The sequence below is a fragment of the Scyliorhinus torazame genome, chromosome 5, assembly GCF_047496885.1.
Source record: "Scyliorhinus torazame isolate Kashiwa2021f chromosome 5, sScyTor2.1, whole genome shotgun sequence".
In the NCBI taxonomy this organism is placed as follows: Eukaryota; Metazoa; Chordata; class Chondrichthyes; order Carcharhiniformes; family Scyliorhinidae; genus Scyliorhinus; species Scyliorhinus torazame.
In genome coordinates this window covers 296801988-296823577 of record NC_092711.1, presented here as the reverse complement: position 1 = coordinate 296823577, position 21590 = coordinate 296801988, and the positions used below count along the sequence as shown (strand labels likewise).

At 49.0% G+C, this 21590-nt stretch overlaps 1 protein-coding gene across 1 annotated transcript in view; it reads right to left on the bottom strand.

Annotated features, from left to right (window-relative positions):
* col4a6 (collagen, type IV, alpha 6) overlaps positions 1 to 21590 on the bottom strand; it is a 497938-nt gene that overhangs the window by 8519 nt on the left and 467829 nt on the right. Inside the window, exons 40-45 of the mRNA XM_072501535.1 lie at positions 18489 to 18605; positions 14782 to 14943; positions 13258 to 13356; positions 10227 to 10373; positions 7824 to 7940; positions 589 to 780 (exon numbers count right to left, since the gene is read on the bottom strand). Of these exons, the coding sequence (XP_072357636.1) occupies positions 589 to 780; positions 7824 to 7940; positions 10227 to 10373; positions 13258 to 13356; positions 14782 to 14943; positions 18489 to 18605 (834 nt within the window). The remainder of the gene's footprint in view (positions 1 to 588; positions 781 to 7823; positions 7941 to 10226; positions 10374 to 13257; positions 13357 to 14781; positions 14944 to 18488; positions 18606 to 21590) is intronic.

Sequence of the window (21590 nt, the reverse complement as noted above, 5' to 3'; positions counted from 1 at the left end):
CTACATTGCAGTGTTAATGTAAGCCTACTTGTGACACTAATAAAGATTATTATTACTATTATAAAATATATTCAGGTGGAGCTACAGTTCTTTGGATTAATGGTGATACTGATGGACATTCAGCTTCCTCATACTGTGGAACTCATCAAAGCTCCTTCGGCAGCACCTTCCAAACCTGCGACCACTACCTTCCAGTCAGCAGATACATGGGAACACCACCACCTGGAAGTTCTCCTCCAAGACACTCACCATCCTGACGTGGAAATGTATCATTGTTCCTTCACTGTCAATATCCTGGAACTTCCCATCTAACAGCACGGTGGGTGTGCCTGCACCTCAGGGACTGCAGCGGTTCAAATAGGCAGCCCACCACCACCCTCTCAAGGGCCATTACCGATAGGCAATAAATACTGGCCTAGCCAACGGCACTCGCATCCCGCAAAAATGAATAAGAAAAAACTGTCTCCTAAATGTTTTGTATATTGTCTGATGACATTGATATGATTGTGGCTTCCGCAGTAGTATTTTTGTGAGTTTGCGGGGGGCAGGGAGGGAAGAGATGTGGAGGCATGGTGTCCTGGCACTCACCCAGATCCTGGTTGTGAGTCTTTTCTTGTCCTTCCACAAACAGCAAGCTGTACCCGTCCCACAAACTGTTCATTCCTAGCGGGCAGGCTGGCACGGAGTCTGACTGACTGTGCTTTACCAGTGTGTATCCCACACTCACACTGCGAGCCGGCAGTCCTGGCAGCCCTGCTGGGCCCGGTTTCCCACGGATACCTGGGAGAGAAAAATAATTTTTTTGTGACCTGGCCAACAAGTAACTGAACACAAGTGTCAGGCTATAACCACCTCCAACAAAAGAAAACTCTGACCATGTGCCCATGACATTCAATGTCATTACCATAGCTGAATCCTCCACTATCAACACCCTGGGGGCTTAGCATTACCAGAAACTGAACTGCAAAAACCATGAAAATACTGTGGCTATGGGAACAACTCAGAAGCTGGGAATTCTGCAGTGGGTAACTCACCTCTGACTCCCTAAAGCCTATCCACGTCCTACAAAATGCAAGTCAGTAGTGTGTTGGAATACTCTCCATTTGCTTTGATGCAGCTCCAAGAATACTCAAGTGTTTTGACACCATACAGAGCAAAGCAGCCTGCTTGCTTGACACGCCATCCACCAGCTTAAACATTCACTCACTCCATCATAGGTGCATAATAGCAAGAGTGCAGGCCAGGTATAAGGTGCACTGTAGCAACTTGTCAATCGTTCTTTGACAGCACCTTCCAAAACATCTATGTCTTAGAAAGACAAGGGCAGCAGACACATGGAAACACCACCACCTGATTGAGGGACCCGGCATTGGCAAAGGGTGGACCTTGGTGCCCATTGCTCCCCCTCTCTCCCTGGGCCCCAACTCCACAAATCCTTTCCCACTGCTCATGGATCTCAGATAAGTGCAGTACCGGCAGCAGCCACCACCTCCCTGATGGCGCTGCTGAACGAAGCCCAGTTGTTGACATCCGACTAGCCTGTTCTTGGCGGGTGGGACCTCCGCCTCCTAGCATCCTTAATCCTGGGGGAGGTCTGCGGCTGCCCAGTTAAGTGCCTGACTGGCGCCTAATACAGTGGCCCTTCCCCAAAAGGAGGTATCGCAGGGCTCTGATCGCCTCACCGGTGGGTGAGACCCCCGTTGTCTCCATTAAATACAGTTCATGGTTTTGGTGGAGCAACTAAATTTGGGGATGATCAGAAGGCCAAAAATGACATAGCACAGAAATCATGCGGCAGGGGATTCCCCCCATGGCTTCACCTTCCTGTATCTTTGTAATCTGCTCCAGCTCTAAACTCCACTGAGATATCTGCGCTCTTCTAATACTGGCTCCTTGAGCATCCCTGGTTTTAATTGCTGCACCATTGGTGAATCACTTCTTCAGTTGCAACAGTCCTAAGCTCTGGAATATCCTCCCCAAACCTCTTCACCTTTCTTTATTCCTCTTCTTTAAACCTTACCCTTCCCTAATATGTGCTTTGGTATTTAATTCTGCTTCATGACATTCCCGTTTAATCCCTTAGAATCTTTTACCATGTTCAATGCACCATGTAGGGGCTGGTTTAGCTCACTGGGTTAAATCGCTGGCTTTTAAAGCAGACTAAGGCAGGCCTGCAGCATGGTTCAATTCCCGTACCAGCCTCCCCGAACAGGCGCCGGAATGTGGTGACTAGGGGCTTTTCACAGTAACTTCATTTGAAGCCTATTTGTGACAATAAGCGATTTTCATTTCCTTTTCATTTAATTTCATAAATGTAAGTTGTCGATAAAGTTGCTTGTAGGGCTGCAGCAGGTTACAAAGGTGGCGATGCCTCAGGGGGAGTTTAAAATCAAGGCATTACCAGAGCCGGAGCCAATATAGGCCCGACAAAGTGGTGGATTAACGGGACTTGGCGTGAGTTACAATAAGGAGAGCACATGCTAGGAAGGATGTCACACTATTGGAAAGAGTGCTGAGGAGATTGTCAAGACAGATACCCAGGATGAGGGGCTTCAGTTATGTTTAAAAGACCAAAGAGGCTGAGGTATTTTGATTTTGTTTATGTTTTCAAAAACAAAGCACTCATGAAAGTAAAGGGTGGGACCAACAAGTCCTGAGAACCCTGAATGTCAAGTGATAGGCACCATTGGTTCAGGTAAAAAAGCGAGTCTTACGGCAGATTCCAGGGCTCAAAATGTTGGATGCCCCAGAGGAGTATAAAAAGTGCAGTGACACACTTAAAAAAGAAATTAGGAGAGCGAAGAGGGGCATGAAAAAATACTTGCGGGCAAAATAAAGGGAAGTCTCAAGTTGTTTTATAAGTATATTAAGTGCAACGGGGTAACCAGGTGAATGGTAGGACCCAATAGGGACCAAAGTGGCAACCTGTTCGTGAAGCCGAAAGATGTAGGCGAGATATTAATTGAGTATTTTACATGTGTGTTCACTATGGAGAAGGACGGACGATGTAGGTATAGAAAGCAGGAAGGGGGACTGTGATATAATTGAATAGATTAGCATTGAGAGGGAGGAGGTGTTAGCAGCTTTAGCAGGCTTAAAATTGGATAAATCCCCAGGCCCAGATGATATGTATCCTGGGCTGCTGTGTGAGGCAAGGGGGGAGATTCTGGGGGCTTTGAAGTGAAGTTTCAAACCCTCTCTGGTCACAGGAGAGAACTGGAGGACAGTTAATATTGTACCATTGTCCAAGAAGGGAAGTGAGGAAAAATAAGATTATTACAGGCCAGTGAGTCTAGCATCAGTGGTAGGAAAACTATTGGAAAAAACTCTTGAGGGACAGAACTAATCTCCACTTGGAGAGGCAAGGATTAATCAAGGTTAGGCAGTTTGGTCTTGTCAGGGGGAAATCATGTCCGACAAACTTGTTTGAACGTTTCAAGGAGTTGATGAGATGTGCAGGTGACAGCAGTGTAGTTGATATAGTCCACAGGGACTTCAGTAAGGTTTTTGACAAAGTCCCGCATGGGAGGCTGATCACGAAAGTAAGAGCCCATTGGATCCAGGGCAATTTGGTAAATTGGATCTAAAATTTGCTTAGTGAAGGAGGCAGAGGGTAAAGGCTGAAGGTTGTTTTTGTGACTCGCAACCTGTGTCCAGTGGTGTGTCGTAGGGATCGATACTGGGTCGCTTGCTGTTTGTAGTGTACATTAATGGTCTAGATGTGAATGTGGCGGGTATGACCTGTAAGTTCGCGGATGACATGAAAATTGGTAGTGTGGTAAATAGCAAGGAGATTACAGGATGATACAGATTTTAGGGTGATATACATGGGCAGGTCAGATGAGCAGAACAGTGGCAAATTAAATTTAACCCTGAAAAGTGTGAGGTGATGCATTTTTGGAGGACTATCAATGAACGGTCAGATATCAGGAAGTACAGAGGGCCAGAGTGACAGTCGGGTGCATGTTCAAAGATCCCTAAAGACAGCAGGACAGGTAGATAAGGTGGTTAAGAAGGCACATGAGATACTTGCCTTTATTTGCTGAGCTATAGGATATAAGAGCATGGAGGTTCTGATGGAGCTGTTTAAAACACTCGTTATGCCACAGTCAGAGTAATGTGTGCAGTTCTGGTCACCACACAATAGAAAGGATGTGATTGCACTAGAGAGGAGGATGCTACCTGGGCTGGAGAGTTTCAGCTATGAAGAGAGGCTGGATAGGCTGGCGTTGTTTTCCTTAGAGCATAGATGACTGAAGCGGGATCTCATCGAGGTGTACAAAATTATGTGGGATATAGATGGGGGAGAGAGGTAGAAAGCTTTCCCCTTAGTAGAGGGGTCATTCACCAGGGGCGTAGATTTAAGTTAAGGGACTGGAGATTTAGAGGGATTCGGGGAAATTGGGGAATTTGAGCAGAAAACGTTTCCACCCAGAGAATGGTGGGAATCAGGAATTCACTGCCTGAAAGGATGGTGGGGCAGGAACTGTCACAACATTTAAGAAGCATTTAGATAAGCACTTGAAACACCATAGCCTACAAGGCTAATGCAAGATTATGGACCAAGTGCTGGAGAATACGATTAGGATAGGTGTTTGATGGCTGGCCCAGACAAGATGGGCCAAAGGGCTTTTTTCTGTGCGCTTACACTATATGCCTCTATGACATTTTGGAGCTGCATAGACTGACCAGGCATTACATGCCCTTCCTCTGGTAGATTGTCCGACCAGAGGAAGGGCAATATTGGATTTAGTACTTGGTAATGAACCAGGGCAAGTGATAGATTTGTTAGTGGGGGAGCATTTTGGAGATAGTGACCACAATTCTGTGACTTTCACTTTAGTAATGGAGAGGGATAGGCGCGTGCAACAGGGCAAGGTTTACAATTGGGGGAAGGGTAAATACGATGTTGTCAGACAAGAATTGAAGTGCATAAGTTGGGAACATAGGCTGGCAGGGAAGGACACAAGTGAAATGTGGAACTTGTTCAAGGAACAGGTACTACGTGTCCTTGATATGTATGTCCCTGTCAGGCAGGGAAGAGATGGTCGAGTGAGGGAACCATGGTTGACAAGAGAGGTTGAATGTCTTGTTAAGAGGAAAAAGGAGACTTATGTAAGGCTGAGGAAACAAGGTTCAGACAGGGCATTGGAGGGATACAAGATAGCCAGGAGGGAACTGAAGAAAGGGATTAGGAGAGCTAAGAGAGGGCATGAACAATCTTTGGCGGGTAGGATCAAGGAAAACCCCAAGGCCTTTTACACATATGTGAGAAATATGAGAATGACTAGAGCGAGGGTAGGTCCGATCAAGGACAGTAGCGGGAGATTGTGTATTGAATCTGAAGAGATAGGAGAGGTCTTGAATGAGTACTTTTCTTCTGTATTTACAAATGAGAGGGGCGATATTGTTGGAGAGGACAGTGTGAAACAGATTGGTAAGCTCGAGGAAATACTTGTTAGGAAGGAAGATGTGTTGGGCATTTTGAAAAACTTGAGGATAGACAAGTCCCCCGGGCCTGACGGGATTTTTCCAAGGATTCTATGGGAAGCAAGAGATGAAATTACAGAGCCGTTGGCAATGATCTTTTCGTCCTCACTGTCAACAGGGGTGGTACCAGGGGATTGGAGAGTGGCGAATGTCGTGCCCCTGTTCAAAAAAGGGACTAGGGATAACCCTGGGAATTAGAGGCCAGTTAGTCTTACTTCGGTGGTAGGCAAAGTAATGGAAAGGGTACTGAAGGATAGGATTTCTGAGCATCTGGAAAGACACTGCTTGATTAGGGATAGTCAGCACGGATTTGTGAGGGGTAGGTCTTGCCTTACAAGTCTTATTGAATTCTTTGAGGAGGTGACCAAGCATGTGGATGAAGGTAAAGTAGTGGATGTAGTGTACATGGATTTTAGTAAGGCATTTGATAAGGTTCCCCATGGTAGGCTTCTGCAGAAAGTAAGGAGGCATGGGATAGTGGGAAATTTGCCCAGTTGGATAACGAACTGGCTAACCGATAGAAGTCAGAGAGTGGTGGTGGATGGCAAATATTCAGCCTGGATCCCAGTTACCAGTGGCGTACCGCAGGGATCAGTTCTGGGTCCTCTGCTGTTTGTGTTTTTCATTAATGACTTGGATGATGGAGTTGAAGGGTGGGTCAGTAAATTTGCAGACGATACGAAGATTGGTGGAGTCGTGGATAGTAAGGAGGGCTGTTGTCGGCTGCAAAGAGACATAGATAGGATGTCGAGCTGGGCTGAGAAGTGGCAGATGGAGTTTAACCCTGAAAAGTGTGAGGTTGTCCATTTTGGAAGGACAAATATGAATGCGGAATACACGGTTAACGGTAGAGTTCTTGGCAATGTGGAGGAGCAGAGAGATCTTGGGGTCTATGTTCATTCATCTTTGAAAGTTGCCACTCAAGTGGATAGAGCTGTGAAGAAGGCCTATGGTGTGCTCGCGTTCATTAACAGAGGGATTGAATTTAAGAGCCGTGAGGTGATGATGCAGCTGTACAAAACTTTGGTAAGGCCACATTTGGAGTACTGTGTACAGTTCTGGTCGCCTCATTTTAGGAAGGATGTGGAAGCTTTGGAAAAGGTGCAAAGGAAATTTACCAGGATGTTGCCTGGAATGGAGAGTAGGTCTTACGAGGAAAGGTTGAGGGTGCTAGGCCTTTTCTCATTAGAACGGAGAAGGATGAGGGGTGCCTTGATAGAGGTTTATAAGGTGATCAGGGGAATAGATAGAGTAGACAGTCAGAGACTTTTTCCCCGGGAGCAACAAACCATTACGAGGGGACATAAATTTAAGGTGAAAGGTGGAAGATATAGGAGGGATATCAGAGGTAGGTTCTTTACCCAGAGAGTAGTGGGGGCATGGAATGCACTGCCTGTGGAAGTAGTTGAGTCAGAAACATTAGGGACCTTCAAGCAGCTATTGGATAGGTACATGGATTACGGTAAAATGATATCGTGTAGATTTATTTGTTCTTAAGGGCAGCACGGTAGCATTGTGGATAGCACAATTGCTTCACAGCTCCAGGGTCCCAGGTTCGATTCCGGCTTGGATCACTGTCTGTGCGGAGTCTGCACATCCTCCCCATGTCTGCGTGGGTTTCCTCCGGGTGCTCCGGTTTCCTCCCACAGTCCAAAGATGTGCAGGTTAGGTGGATTGGCCATGATAAATTGCCCTTAGTGTCCAAAATTGCCCTTGGCGTTGGGTGGAGGTGTTGAGTTTGGGTAGGGGGCTCTTTCCAAGAGCCGGTGCAGACTCAAAGGGCCGAATGGCCTCCTTCTGCACTGTAAATTCAATGATAATCTATGATTAATCTAGGACAAAGGTTCGTCACAACATCGTGGGCCGAAGGGCCTGGTCTGTGCTGTATTTTCTATGTTCTATGTTATTACACCTAAAATCTCATATGTGCCAAGGACTAAAGGGTGAATGAACCTGAGGCTGCGTATATGCACTTCAGAATTACTGTGCTGGAATCCCAGGGTCAGAATGATTGCCAATGTTCTCAACCATAAAATAATAGAATTTTAAAGAAAATAATGAAACAATGAGCATGGTCATTCTCTACAAATTGCATTTGTAGCAAGATGACCCGACAGCTCAAGCTAAAAAAGGTTCAACATGAAGAAAATGGTTTGTGATATGACGACAACAACAAGAGAAGCATTTACAATAATTTTTTAATTAATAATTTAACGAGAAGCATCATTAAACCATTCGAATAAATTACTTGATTTGAATATTCAGGAAGTTCAAATCAGCAGAATGGAACTATTTTAAGTGCTGATTTTAAATTGTTTGTGCATTCGATTTACCTTCTAATCCATGTGATCCAGGATACCCTTTCTGGCCTGGGTCTCCCACAAAACCTGGAGGGCCAGGAAAACCATTTGGTCCCACTCTACCCGGTTTTCCAGGCTGGCCCTTGTTACCTGCATTGCAAAATAAAAAGGAAAACTTACCCTCTGCACAACCCTGTTGAAGTTTGCAATTCTCAGAGAGAGTATGAATGCGGCATCAAAGGGTACTCGCAAAGTGGCACCAGACTAGAGCTACTTTGAGGCAGTCTGCTGCAACACCGCGTTAAACTTCCTTTGAGAATCACAGGTATTAGCTACACTGCAAATCACACCCAGGTTCAATGGCCTGGCTCACACAATAGGAGAGGAACAAGAGGCTGGTGATATATAACGAACAGCCAGCCTAATTGAGCAACAAGGTTCTCGGAGAGTAAGGGAAAGAAAATCAGAATAATTCATTCCTAAATTATTCATACTTTTAGAATGTTTAAGTTCTCCCAGACTACTCGTGATGTAACAGCAATATAATTGACAGGGAAAGGCTCCAGTGATGTTTTTTTTTCTTGGTCACTCATTTCGGGCGGCATGGTAGCTCAGTGGTTAGCACTGTTGCTTCACAGCGCCAGGGACCTGGGTTCGATTCCCGGCTTGGGTCACTACCTGTGCGAAGTGTGCACATTTTCGCTTTGTCTGCGTGGGTTTCCTCCCACATGTCCCGAAAGATATGTTGTCAGGTAATTTGGACATTCTGAATTCTCCCTCTGTGTACCCGAACAGGCGCCGGACTGTGGCGACAAGGGGATTTTCACAGTAACTTCATTGCAGTGTTAATGTAAGTCTACTTGTGACACTAATAAAGAGTATTATTACCATTTTGCCTCATAGAAGAACAAATCCTGGCTTTCCTTCAGTAATTTAGGTTATTCATGAACGCCCCGCCTTCTCAACCCTCGACTGAGGTGTGGTGATCCTCAAGTTAAATCACCACCAGTCAGCACCTACCCTCAAAGGGAAACGCAGCCTACGGTCATCTGGGACTATGGCGACTGTACCTTATCTTACTCTTCCATTTAGTTTAATGGCTAATTCAGGAACCTTCTGCCTTAAGGCTGCGAGTGTGAGTCGGGATCATTTACAAATAATTAAGAGGCCTCTTCTGTATCTGCCAATCAATTATGATGGTGGGCGGGCCTCGGAGGCTGCAGGCTCGATCAGAGGACCTGCCACCTTGGAAAGACGGAAGCCCTGCCAGGAGAGATTTATGCAGCCACTGTCGGAGAGGGAACATGTGGGCGCCTCCATCTTGACACACCTCTAAAGAGGTTAAATTTCAATAAACCAGACAACAGCTGCAGGATGACCACTGTGAAGAGGAATCCAATCCACAAGATAGCTGGTGGCAGTTTCTGTGGCCCAACAATAGCTATAGCTCTGATGGGGCCTTGGTTGGAAGCCGCATGGACCCCTGAGGTCAGCTGCCAGGCACCTGCCAGGGGTTAGGCCTCAAGCGGGAGGGGGCCTGTCTGTCTGAGAGAAGATCCAGGCAGTCTTTTAATCAGCCCACAAATAAGCACGAGTAGTTTGCCTGGAGGCGGGAATGGGTCAGGTAGAAGTTCTGCCGTGAAGTCTGCATTCACAGGTCTGCCAAGATTCTGCCCAGGGTCTGCTTGGAAGGAAATAAAATCCCAGCTCCCTTTCAGATTCCCATTAGCAGGCACCCACAATTAAACTGAATTTTGTGCGATTGGTTGAACTAGCCTTTATTCGTTTTAAACACAGCCTTTAATGGCCTGCTATAGAATACAAAGAATACAGGACTTTATTCATTTCCTGCCTGTTAAATGTTTTTTTTTTGGCAGACAGGAAAGTTCAATCCCAGCGTTGAGATATTCCTTGTAAATGCTTGGTTATTATTGTCAGAATTATCAGGGGTCCAAGTGTGCAGTCTTAGAAAAAGTTTCTTTCCTTTGTACCTCACTGTGTCTCTCTCACTTTAATTTATTTTTGGTCAGGACCTTTTGAACTGTGGAGTCTTGGGTCAAAGTGTTCTTCACCACATGGGCAGAGACCTAGGGGATCGACTCCTCATTGTAGAAGCTACCCAAATTTCATACCGCCAAACGCAGTGGGTTCTTTAATAAGCAGGTGATCCACTCTGCTTGAGCCATGTCGCGAGGGCAGACATATGTCCCCTTCTCTGCCTCATCTTTTTCATCTTCCTACAATTTAAAATTAGCTCAATTCTAGGTGGGCCACCTTGATCATAACTTGTACATTTATTTCACCTTCTCTCCTAGGTATTTATTATTGACCCTCGGTGCGTCCCCTCACTGAGGCCCTTGGCCATTTGTTTAACCTGAAACAATTTGACTGACTATGAGATAATACCAATGTAATGACATTGTCAATCAAACATACCTGGAAATCCTAAATAACCGGGGTGACCTGGGTCTCCCAATGGACCTGGCCGTCCATCAAATCCTGGCTGGCCTGAATCACCTGGGATTGTGGGCATTGGTTCCAGTTCTGATGGTGCTCCTGGGAAGCCGGGTCGTCCGTTAGCGCCTGAATGGAACACAGCATTTCAGCGGTTAATTATTCTGCAGGGGAAGTGAATGACTGGATATACACTTAGAAGAAATGTTTTAGAAGCAGAATATCGCCAAATCATAAGAAAGAGAAGGAGGAGTAAGCCATATGGTCCCTTGAGCCTGCTCCACCATTCAGTAAGATTATGCCTGAATCTTTACATCAACTCTATTTTCTACCCTGTTCTCATATCCCTTGATTCCTCTGGTGTGCAAGAATCGATAAGTCTCAGTCCTGGCTATGTTCAGCCTTCTGGGATAGACAATTCCAAAGATTCATAATTCCCTGGAAGAAGAGATTTCTTCTCATCTTAGTGCTAAATCGCAGACACCTTGGCTTGAGACAAGCCCAAGCTCTCAAAAGATTTCATGCATTTCAATCAAATCACCTCATTATTTTAAATTCCAGAGAACAAGGCCCCTTCCACAGAATCATGCCAATTTTTGGGCTGAATTTGACCATGGGATTCAGGAGCCCAAAGTCTGAATCAGACCAGAGTTCTCTGTCCGCACTTGACAGCAGTGGAACTGGCTCAGTGATTTTACTGAAGAAGGCCTTCCACTTGGCTGCCTCTGGGCTCTCACTGTCCAAGTAAGGACGAGGGCTGTTTATGCTGCCAGTTCAAATAGAGGTCTACAGCCTCATCTGAGCCACTGGGAGAGGAGGACAGCTCCAGGATAATTGGGGCCGCCTCCAAATAAGAAATTCAAACACGAAAAATTTGACGGGCCAAGGGTTGGAGAAGAAGCTGCTCTAGGGGTTTTGTGCGGCCTGGGAAACTGCCTTCCTTTCCCGCTGTCTCCTCTTTGAAATATGGAGCCTTCGGCTCCAATGGCATTCCAGGCTACCAAAGAGAGTGATCTACATTGAGCTGGCAGATTCCTTATGTGGTTTAGTGTGGGGAGGCTGCTGAGCTTGGAAGCTTATTGGGTGAGCCATCCCTACATAGTTCTTGGCTATTTTCCCAATCTTCCCCCCTCTGCTGGGAAAATCCTGCCCTTTGGATTTGAGTGATTTGTGGCTTCATGCGATATTTCCAATTTAACAACTCACAACAGTGTCATCGAGTCTCCAGGCCAACCCAGACTAAATAGTAGTGTCACCCAAGATTGCATCATAAAACACTTTCACGTGTTGCTGAAAAAAAGAGACAAGTCAAAGCTTTTCATCTTGAACTCATCACGACATTTCGCAAGAATGCCAGAACAAGGGGAACATTTCAATGTTCTTGCGAAGGTTCCTGATGAGTGCAAAATGAAAAGCTTTGCCATGTCTCCTTTTTCAGCAGTAGTCAAAAGTTCTTTATTATCAAAGGACTACTTTCACATATACTGACTACTCGAATCATTCCCATACGATCTTCCAGTTTTAAGGATTGGCTATCAGTCCAGCAAAACAAAGCACCGATTGTAAATCGATCATAAATGTATAGACAGAATACAGTCCCTGGATTTATACAGTCACGGTTCTGGCTGCTACATCGGAATGAACCTGCTAGTATCCTGTGTGGATCAATCTTGAGGGAAACTCTTCCGCTTGGGGCATGTCGGTACCTGTGCAGATAATCCAGGGACAATCTCAGCCCCACAATGCTGGTCCCTGCTGCTAATAGTGAGGGAAGATAGTGCCTGGAATCGCTCCTGGAGAGAACATATATGGATCTGCATACTCTCCCTCTGGCCTTCAGTAAAATCGCAAAAATTCTGTTTACTATTTGGAAATCTTGTACAACGCTCCAACATTTTTGAATGATATGGCATTGATCTCGGACACAGTCCTTTGACATCTGGGGCGAGATTCTCCGACCCCCCGCCGGGTCGGAGAATCGCCGGGGGCTGGCGTGAACCCCGCCCCCGCCGGTTGCCGAATTCTCCGGCACCGGAGATTCGTCGGGGGCGGGAATTGCGCCGCGCCGGTTGGCGGGTCCTCCCGCGATTCTCCGGCCCGGATGGGCCGAAGTCCCGCCGTAAAAATGCCTGTCCCGCCGGTGTAGATTAAACCACCTACCTTATCGGTGGGACAAGGCGGCGCGGGCGGGCTCCGGGGTCCTGGGGGGGGGGCGCAGGGCGGTCTGGCCCCGGGGGGGTGCCCCCACGGTGGCCTGGCCCGCAATCGGGGCCCACCGATCCGCGGGCGGGCCTGTGCTGTGGGGGCACTCTTTCCCTTCTGCCTTTGCCACGGTCTCCACCATGGTGGAGGCGGAAGAGACTCCCTCCACTGCGCATGCGCGGGAATGCCGTCAGCGGCCGCTGACGCTCCCGCGCATGCGCCGCCCGGAGATGTCATTTCCGCGCCAGCTGGCGGGGCACCAAAGGCCTTTTCCGCCAGCTGGCGGGGTGGAAATTCGTCCGGCGCGGGCCTAGCTGCTTAAGGTTGGGGCTCGGCCCCCAAAGATGCGGAGCATTCCGCACCTTTGGGGCGGCGCGATGCCCAACTGATTTGCGCCGTTTTGGGCGCCAGTCGGCGGACATCGCACCGTTTCCGGAGAATTTCGCCCCTGGATTCAATATGCGCGGTTCAGGTTACCGTTTGGCTATTTACGAGTCTTTAATGGATTCAACAGTCACCAAGGACAATCACTGAACGAATAGGGTGCTGCCCATATCTCTGCAGCCATCTTGGCACCAAGCAGTACGAGGCAGAATTTGACGTCATGGGACCGGTTGTGGATTTGGAAAATGTGTGAAGTGAATGCAAATTTCTAACCTCTTTGTAACTAGTCTCTATGCCATTGTGATCAATTTCTACCAATGCTGCAATCAGCTCTAAAATGGAATACAGATGATGATATGTTGTCTTACAAATCTCCAAGGAGAGAACAACCAAGCACATAAAGCTCACTGTAAATAACATTTCTTACCTCTGGCACCAGGATCCCCTTTCGGCCCTGGGTAACCTAGATCACCAGGAGGACCACTCACACCTGGATATCCCATTCTGCCTGGTTCTGACCGATGACCTAAAGCAAAGAATTGAGCTGTTTATTATTACCTTATTCCCACTGTCAGATTTATTATTTCACCCACACCACCCCAAAAAGAGTTCTTACTAAATTTAAACCTGAAAATATTGGTGTTCAGTTATAAGGTAAAGGGTACTCTTCCATCATGTTACACACATCATGGTCTTACTCTGCATCATCGTGTACCTCAACAAGAAATGTTACTTTATAATTTCAGTACAGCAGTCTCTCAGAACAAGGTTCATGATTGATGCCAATTTGTAACAAATTATGGAAAGTTTTAGCTTTTTCCCATTGAACTGATATTGCCGCAATCCCGTTTTATGTAGGGAGTTTTATGCAGGCACGGTAGCACAGTGGTTAGCACTGTTGCTTCACAGCGTCAGGGACCCGGGTTCGATTCCCGGCTTGGGTCACTGTCTGTGCGGGGTCTGCACGTTCTCCCCGTGTCTGCGTGGGTTTCCTCTGTGTGCACCGGTTTCCTCCCACAGTCCAAAGATGTGCGGGTTGCTGGGTTACAGGGATAGGGTTGAGGTATGGGCTGCTTTGTCAGGGGCCGGTGCAGATTCAATGGGCGACATGGCCTCCTTCTGCACTGTAAATTCTATGATTCTATGAGAATAATACCAGAGTTCAATCATGAAGGCAGGTTGGCTGCACTCAGCTTGTATTCTTTTGAGCATAGAAGATTGATGGGTGATGTAACTACATTGTTTAGGACGATTAAAGGATTTGATAAACGGAGGCACTATTTCCTCCCCAATTGCTCCGTTCTACATTCGACAGTAAATGAGTCATTTAGGGAATTTTGGTTTATCTGCTGATGGGTTCCCTGCATGTTGAGGGTTCAAATGCCAAGAACTCGCAATTAGAAAACATCTAGCACTACGAAAACACAACTTCAATTTAAACAAGTACATTGCCGCAATCCCGTTTTATGTAGGGAGTTCAGAGGCAAAGGAGCCAGAGTAGCAGGCACATGGGGAAAGCTGACTGGTGGTGATTTAAGCTGAGGGTCACCACACCAGGTGGGAGCAAAGGTTGAGAAGGCGGGGCCTTTATGAATAACCTCAGCTGAAAGAAGGCCTTGTTCTGCATCACAAACCAGCTGTCTAGCCAACTGAGCTAAACCAGCCCCTATGAAAAAAGGAAGCCAACAAAGGAATAATGGAGTCATTTTCAGAGCAATCTGCTCCCTTCTAACAATCTATGTCATAGATTTAACATGTCCTGTCTAGCAGTCTTTTGCAGACTTGCCATCCCTCTCATTCATTTAAGAAATCTTAGAGTATTGTAAACATTGATTAGGGAAGTACATTAACTGGGCACAGGTACCATTTAATCTTCAATGTACATCGGCCATCTGCTGGAACTAGCGGAATGTTTTACTTAGAAGGATATAAGTTATACTTCATTGCTTACCCTTCAATCCTGGAGTGCCTGGGCCTCCTGGGAATCCCGAAGGCCCAAGGTTCCCATGCTCGCCAGGCAGCCCTGAGGCCCCAGGAAAGCCTGGACTACCAGGAACCCCTCTTTCAAAACCCAAGCCTGGTGGCCCCGGGGGACCAGGTGGACCTGGAGGACCTAGAACATGTAAAAGGAAGTTACCATTAGTATTAAGCCCAGCACAAACCAGAGGAGCAGCACCTTGACTTCCGACTAGGCATGGTACAGCCCTCAGGACTCAACATTCAGCTCAACAACTTTAGACTGTGACCTTTCACCTCCACCAAACATCTTTTGCCCCAAATTAAAAACCCTCCCTTCCCCCACCAAGCCTTCTGTCACTTGTTCTTAAGATTTGCTTTCACCCGTCACTGACCTTTATTCTTCCATTAACACAAGGGGCGAAATTCTCCCCCAACAGCGGGATGCCCGCCGACTGGCGCCAAAGCCGGCGCCAATCAGACGGGCATCGCGCCGGCCCAAAGGTGCGGAAGTCTCCGCATCTTTGGCGGCCTAGCCCCAACATTGAGGGGCTAGGCCGACGCCGGAGGGATTTCCGCCCCGCCAGCTGGCGGAAATGGCGTTTGTTGCCCCGCCAGCTGGCGCGGAAATGCGGCGCATGCGCGGGAGCGTCAGCGGCCGCTGTCAGTTTCCCAGCGCATGCGCGGGAGCGTCAGCGGCCGCTGTCAGTTTCCCGCGCATGCGCAGTGGGGAGAGTCTCTTCCGCCTCCGCCATGGTGGAGGCCGTAGCGGAGGCGGAAGGGAAAGAGTGCCCCCACGGCACAGGCCCGCCCGCGGATCGGTGGGCCCCGATCGCGGGCCAGGCCACCGTGGGGGCACCCCCCGGGGTCAGATCGCCCCGAGAGATCCCCCCCCAGGACCCCGGAGCCCGCCCACGCCGCCTGGTCCCGCCGGTAAATACCAGGTTTGATTTACGCCGGCGGGACAGGCAATTCCTGGGCGGGACTTCGGCCCATCCGGGCCGGAGAATCCAGCGGGGGTCCCGCCAACCGGCGCGGCCGGATTCCCGTCCCCGCCCAATCTCCGGGAGCGGAGACTTCGGCGGGGGCGGGATTCACGGCGGCCAACGGCCATTCTCCGACCCGGCGGGGGGTCGGAGAATGACGCCCAATGTTTCTCAAACTTTTTTTCCGCGGACCCATTTTTACCAACCGACCAACCTTCGGCGACCCACGCCGGCCGACCTGCGCGACCCACCATTTTCTCGTACCTTGTTTGTTGCTGACAAAAATGGAGGAAATGGTTTTGGGTCCCTTTGGCCCCAATGATTCCAGCATTCCCACTAGTTTTGCTTTGATTAACCTGGTTTGCATTTATCAATAACCATTCGAGCTGCTGTTATAGCCACAGCTCAGTTTCTCGTCAATGGTAACCCCCCCAAGCTGTTGATGAAGGGGGATTCAGCAATGGCAATGGAGCTGAGCATCAAGGGATAGGTCGTCACCTACTGAGGAAGCTTCCACTGCAGCACTTTCTGAACTGTAGTGACACCAACGGAATGGGGTGAATTTTCTTGGGGTTCTTCTGCTTCACCACTGCAGCGTGGAAAGTCGGAACAGGGTTTCAGCTGAAGTTCTGCCGTAGTTACGGCAGTGGAGTGGGAGAAGTGTAAAGTAAATTCATCCCTCATCAAAACCATGGCACCAAGATGCGACCAAGAAACCCAAGATAGACTGAATGGGAAATACAGAAATGGAGAGCCATGACACATTAAAGCATTGAAAAGATGGAAGCTGAATTCAAGTCCCATATAATCCCATTTCTAACTTACAGATGGATAACATAACCATTTAGAATGACCGTATTCATCAAAAATAGGGCTTTCAAAAATCAGAGCCGCGCTAAATCAACTATTAGTTAAAGTGATTGGGTGTAAACTGTTAGGCCTAAATCTTCCAGTCCCAGCTACCGCAGAAAGCATCGCAGGGAAGGACGATAAATATGTCAGATAAGCCAAAGGTGCTCTGACATTGTTGGGGAATTTCCTGCCCCGGGTGGGTGGGACTGGAAAATCTGACCCTTAATTTCAGCACTGCCCAGTTTCCATTGGGAGGTGGGGTGGTGAGATGATTGAGAAGGATTTGACTGAGTGTGAAAGATGTTCGAGAGTATTAAAGCAAGCAATGTGGATGCTTGTGAATTACCTCATGATATTTTATGTAACAATTTAACAACTAATTAAACCAACCAATTAAACGAACAGCAAGTGAACAACTGACTGGAGTGGGCTCTACAAATATCCTCTTCCTTAATGATGGAGGGACCAGCACATCAGTGCAAAAGACAAGGCTGAAGCGACTGAAACCATCTTCAACCAAATGGGCGATCCATCTTGGCCTCTTCCTGAAGTTCACAGCATAAGAGACGCCAGTCTTCAGCCATTTTGATGCACTCCATGTGATATCGAGAAATATCTGAAGGCTGCGATACTGCAAAGGCAATGGGCCTTGACAACTTTCCAGCAATAGTACTGAAAACCTAAGCACCAGAACTATCCAACTCCTAGCCAAGCTGTTTCAGTACAACTGCAATACTGGCATCAATGCGGCAATGTGGAAAATTACCCACGGCTGTCCTGTCCACATAAACTCAATTACCACCCCTCAACCTCCTCCCGACCATCAGCAAAGTGATTGAAAGTGCTGTTGGCAGTACATAAGCAGCACTTACTCAGCAATAACATGCTCACTGACACTTAGTTTGGGTTTTGCCAGGGTCCCCCAACTCCTGATCTCGTTAAGCCTTGATCCAAAAATGGACAAAAGAGCTGGACTGCCGAAATGAGGTGAGAGCGACTACCATGCTCCACCCCTCCGAAACGGAGTCATCGCATCGCGCGCCATGCTACGTCCTCCCACGATGCTCCATCCCTGATGGGCTGAGTTCTAGACCGTGTGGCAAACGTGCAGCCTCAGTGGTCGGGAACCCGGCGTGGTGGCTGCGGACTGTGTACAGCGGCGCCACACTCAGCTGGGATCCATGCCGCTGGCCGGGTAGGGCTTCCGCAAGGGCTGGGGGGACTGGTGGGGGGTGGCCTGTGGGGTCGCGGATGGCGGGTCGGGTCCGCGCACGGTCGGCGCCAGGTTGTACGGTGCGACCACTGCAGGTCATCGCCGTATGCATGCGCGGCCAGGCACCCGGCCATTCGTTGGCCTTTTTCGGCATGGGAGCCGGGAGCTTCACCCGGCGCCGCTGCTAGCCCCTCAACGGTCCTGGAATCGGTGAGGGTTGGCGTGGGTTTTGGCATCGTAATATGCCCGCGCATTCTCCGTTCGAGCTGGCACTCAGCCTCTGAAACGGAGAATCCAGCTCCATATCTCTTTCAGCGAACATTCTTCCTCGAGCTTTGCTCCTATGGATTGGCATATATTTTCACTTACGCCTCGTTAGGAATATTTTCAGTGTTAAAGATGCCACATAAACGTGCAAATTTATTGACGTGGCATGAACAAATACACTAGCTCTTCATTGTGTGACCTTGGTCAACACTTCTATCACGCTTAGAGCAATTCAAAAAATAGCAAATGATTGATTATGAGTCCTGAACACTGGCACACAAATTCACTAATTGAAAACACTAACCCTGTACATATACATTAGGATGAACAGACAGAAGAAATTCATTCATTTTTGTGTTGTTTCTGCAGAGAGAAATATCTTACCTGCTTCACCATCAAACCCAGGTGGACCATGATCACCTAGCTTCCCAGGAAAGCTTGAATGGGTGCTGACTCCCGGAGATCCTGGCTTCCCTGGAGGCCCCAATGATCCGCCACGACCTGATGGAGAAGCAAGCAGTTGTTGAATTAAACAATTATTTTGGGTAGGCTGACAACTATTAACAATGGCCTTAATTCCTTTTCAACATTCTTCTTAGGCAACTCAAAATAATGAAAAGTATTTTTGAGTATGAGGGAGGACCCAATTGTGTCTCCGCAGATGAGGTTTTCTCCTTAACTCTTCCTGTATCATGCACTCTTCTCCTTTATTGGCTAAACACCTTGTTTCTCCGTCCATCTCTCAACTTTTTTAGGGTCCCACGTTTGTCCTCAGGGCCCATCAGCGATACCCGAATGGGCAAGGTGTAAACACCACTAGTAACATTGCATGTATTACAGTACTGCCACAGTATTACAGGTACCACAGTAAATCCCAGCCTGCTGGCTCCTCCTAGCAGGCAGCGTATAAAAGTGTAAGCTCTCCTGCGCTGCTTCCATTCTGGTTCCAGCTGCATGAGGCACAACATCTTGTGCAATAAAGGCTCTATTGTTTCACCATTCTCGTCTCGTGGTAATTGACAGTACATCAATTTATTGCACAAGATTTTAAAAGATGAACATCTTAATCAAGCCTGATCGCCTGGAGCTGAGGCCTCACACAGCCAATGCCACGTCCACCTTCGACCACTGGCTAGCCTGCTTCGAAGGCTACCTCAGAGCAGCCACTGAAGAACTCTTGGACCCACGGAAGCTCCAAGTCCACTACTCACGGGTGAGCCCTGTGCGGAGCACGACCTGCAGCAGGTGTGGGAAGAAGGGCCACTTTTCCATTTGCCAGGCCCGGTCGGTCGCCGCTGTTTCCAGGCCCGGCATTACTACACCCCCCACGTGTGATCCAGGGGCGCCACTATCTTCTCCACCACAAGCCACATGCAGCCCATGGGCGCCGCCATCTTTGATGCTGCCCGTCATCTTCGACGCTATTTTGGACCGCGCCTCAGGACCCCTGCTCGTCTGGCCGTTCGCTGCCTGCTGATACTTCCGCCACCGCTGATCAGCCCGGGACCTCCCAACATCTTCCGCAGCTCGCCTCCATCATCCTGGATCAGTCTCGACCCCGCAACCTCGCGACCGCTACGACGATGGTGAAGATCAACGGGCACGAGATGACCTGTTTCTTTGACTCCGGGAGCACAGAGAGTTTCATCCACCCTACTACGGTAAGGCACTGCTCCCTCCCGGTATTCCCCGTCACCCAGAAAATCTCCCTGGCCTCCGGATCCCATTCCGTTGAAATCCGGGGGTACTGTGTCGCGACCCTCACCGTTCAGGGCGTAGAGTTCAGCAACTTCAGGCTCTACGTCCTCCCCCACCTCTGCGCTGTCCTGTTACTAGGCCTTGATTTTCAATGCCACCTCCAAAGCCTTACTTTGAAATTCGGCGGACCCCTGCCCCCCCTCACCATCTGCGGCCTCACGACCCTTAAGGTCGATCCACCTTCACTGTTTGTGAACCTCACTCCGGACTGCAAGTCCGTCGCCACCAGGAGCAGACGGTACAGTGCCCAGGACAGGACCTTCATCAGGTCAGAGGTCCAACGGCTTCTGCGGGAGGGGAACATTGAGGCCAGCAACAGCCCCTGGAGAGCTCAAGTGGTGTTAGTGAAGACTGGGGAGAAGCACAGGATGGTCGTGGACTACAGCCAGACCATCAACCGGTACACACAGCTCTACGCGTACCCCCTCCCATGCATATCTGACATGGTCAATCAGATTGCGCAGTATCGAGTCTTCTCCACAGTTGACTTGAAGTCCACCTACCACCAGCTCCCCATCCGCCCGGAGGACCGCCAATACACTGCTTTCGAAGCAGATGGCCGCCTCTATCACTTCCTTAGAGGTCCCTTCGGCGTCACCAATGGGGTATCGGCCTTCCAGCAAGAGATGGACCGAATGGTTGACCAGTATGGGCTGCGGGCCACCTTCCCGTACCTAGATAACGTCACCACCTGCAGGACGACGCAAACTTCCAAAAATTCCTCCATACCGACAAACTCCTTAACCTCACCTACAATAAGGAGAAATCGTGTTCCGCACCAACCGCTTAGCCATCCTTGGCTACATAATGGAAAATGGAGTCCTAGGGCCCGACCCCGACCGCATGCGCCGCCTCCTGGAACTCCCTCTCCCCCACTGCCCCAAAGCCCTGAAACGATGCCTGTGGTTTTTCTCGTATTACGCTCAGTGGGTCCCGAATTATGCGGACAAGGCCCGCCCACTCATCAAGTCCACAGTTTTCCCCCTGACGGCTGAGGCCCACCAGGCCTTCAACCACATCAAGGCGGACATCGCCAAGGCCACGATGCATGCGGTCGACGAGACCCTCCCCTTTTAGGTGGAGAGCGATGCATCAGATGTAGCTCTGGCCGCCACCCTCAACCAGGCGGGCAGTCCGGTGGCTTTCTTTTCCCGCACCCTCCATGCCTCCGAAATTCGGCACTCCTCTGTCGAAAAGGAGGCCCAAGCCATTGTGGAAGCTGTGCGACATTGGAGGCATTACCTGGCCGGCAGGAGATTCACTCTCCTCACTGACCAACGGTCGGTTGCCTTCATGTTTAACAATACACAGCGGGGCAAGATCAAAAGTGACAAGATCTTGAGGTGGAGGATCGAGCTCTCCACCTATAACTATGAAATCTTGTATCGCCCGAGGAAGCTCAATGAACCCCCTGATGCCCTATCCCGCGGTACATGTGCCAGTGCACAAATGGACCGACTCCGGGCTCTCCACTATGACCTCTGACACCCGGGGGTCACCCGGTTCTTCCATTTTGTCAAGGTCCATGACCTGCCCTACTCCATTGAGGAGGCCAGGACCGTAACCAGAGACTGCAAAGTCTGCGCAGAGTGCAAGCCGCACTTCTACCGGCCAGATAGAGCGCACCTGGTGAAGGCCTCCCGCCCCTTTAAGCGCCTCAGCATGGACTTCAAACGGCCCCTCCCCTGTACAGCCCATCAGGGAAGTACAACGTGTACTTCCTCAACA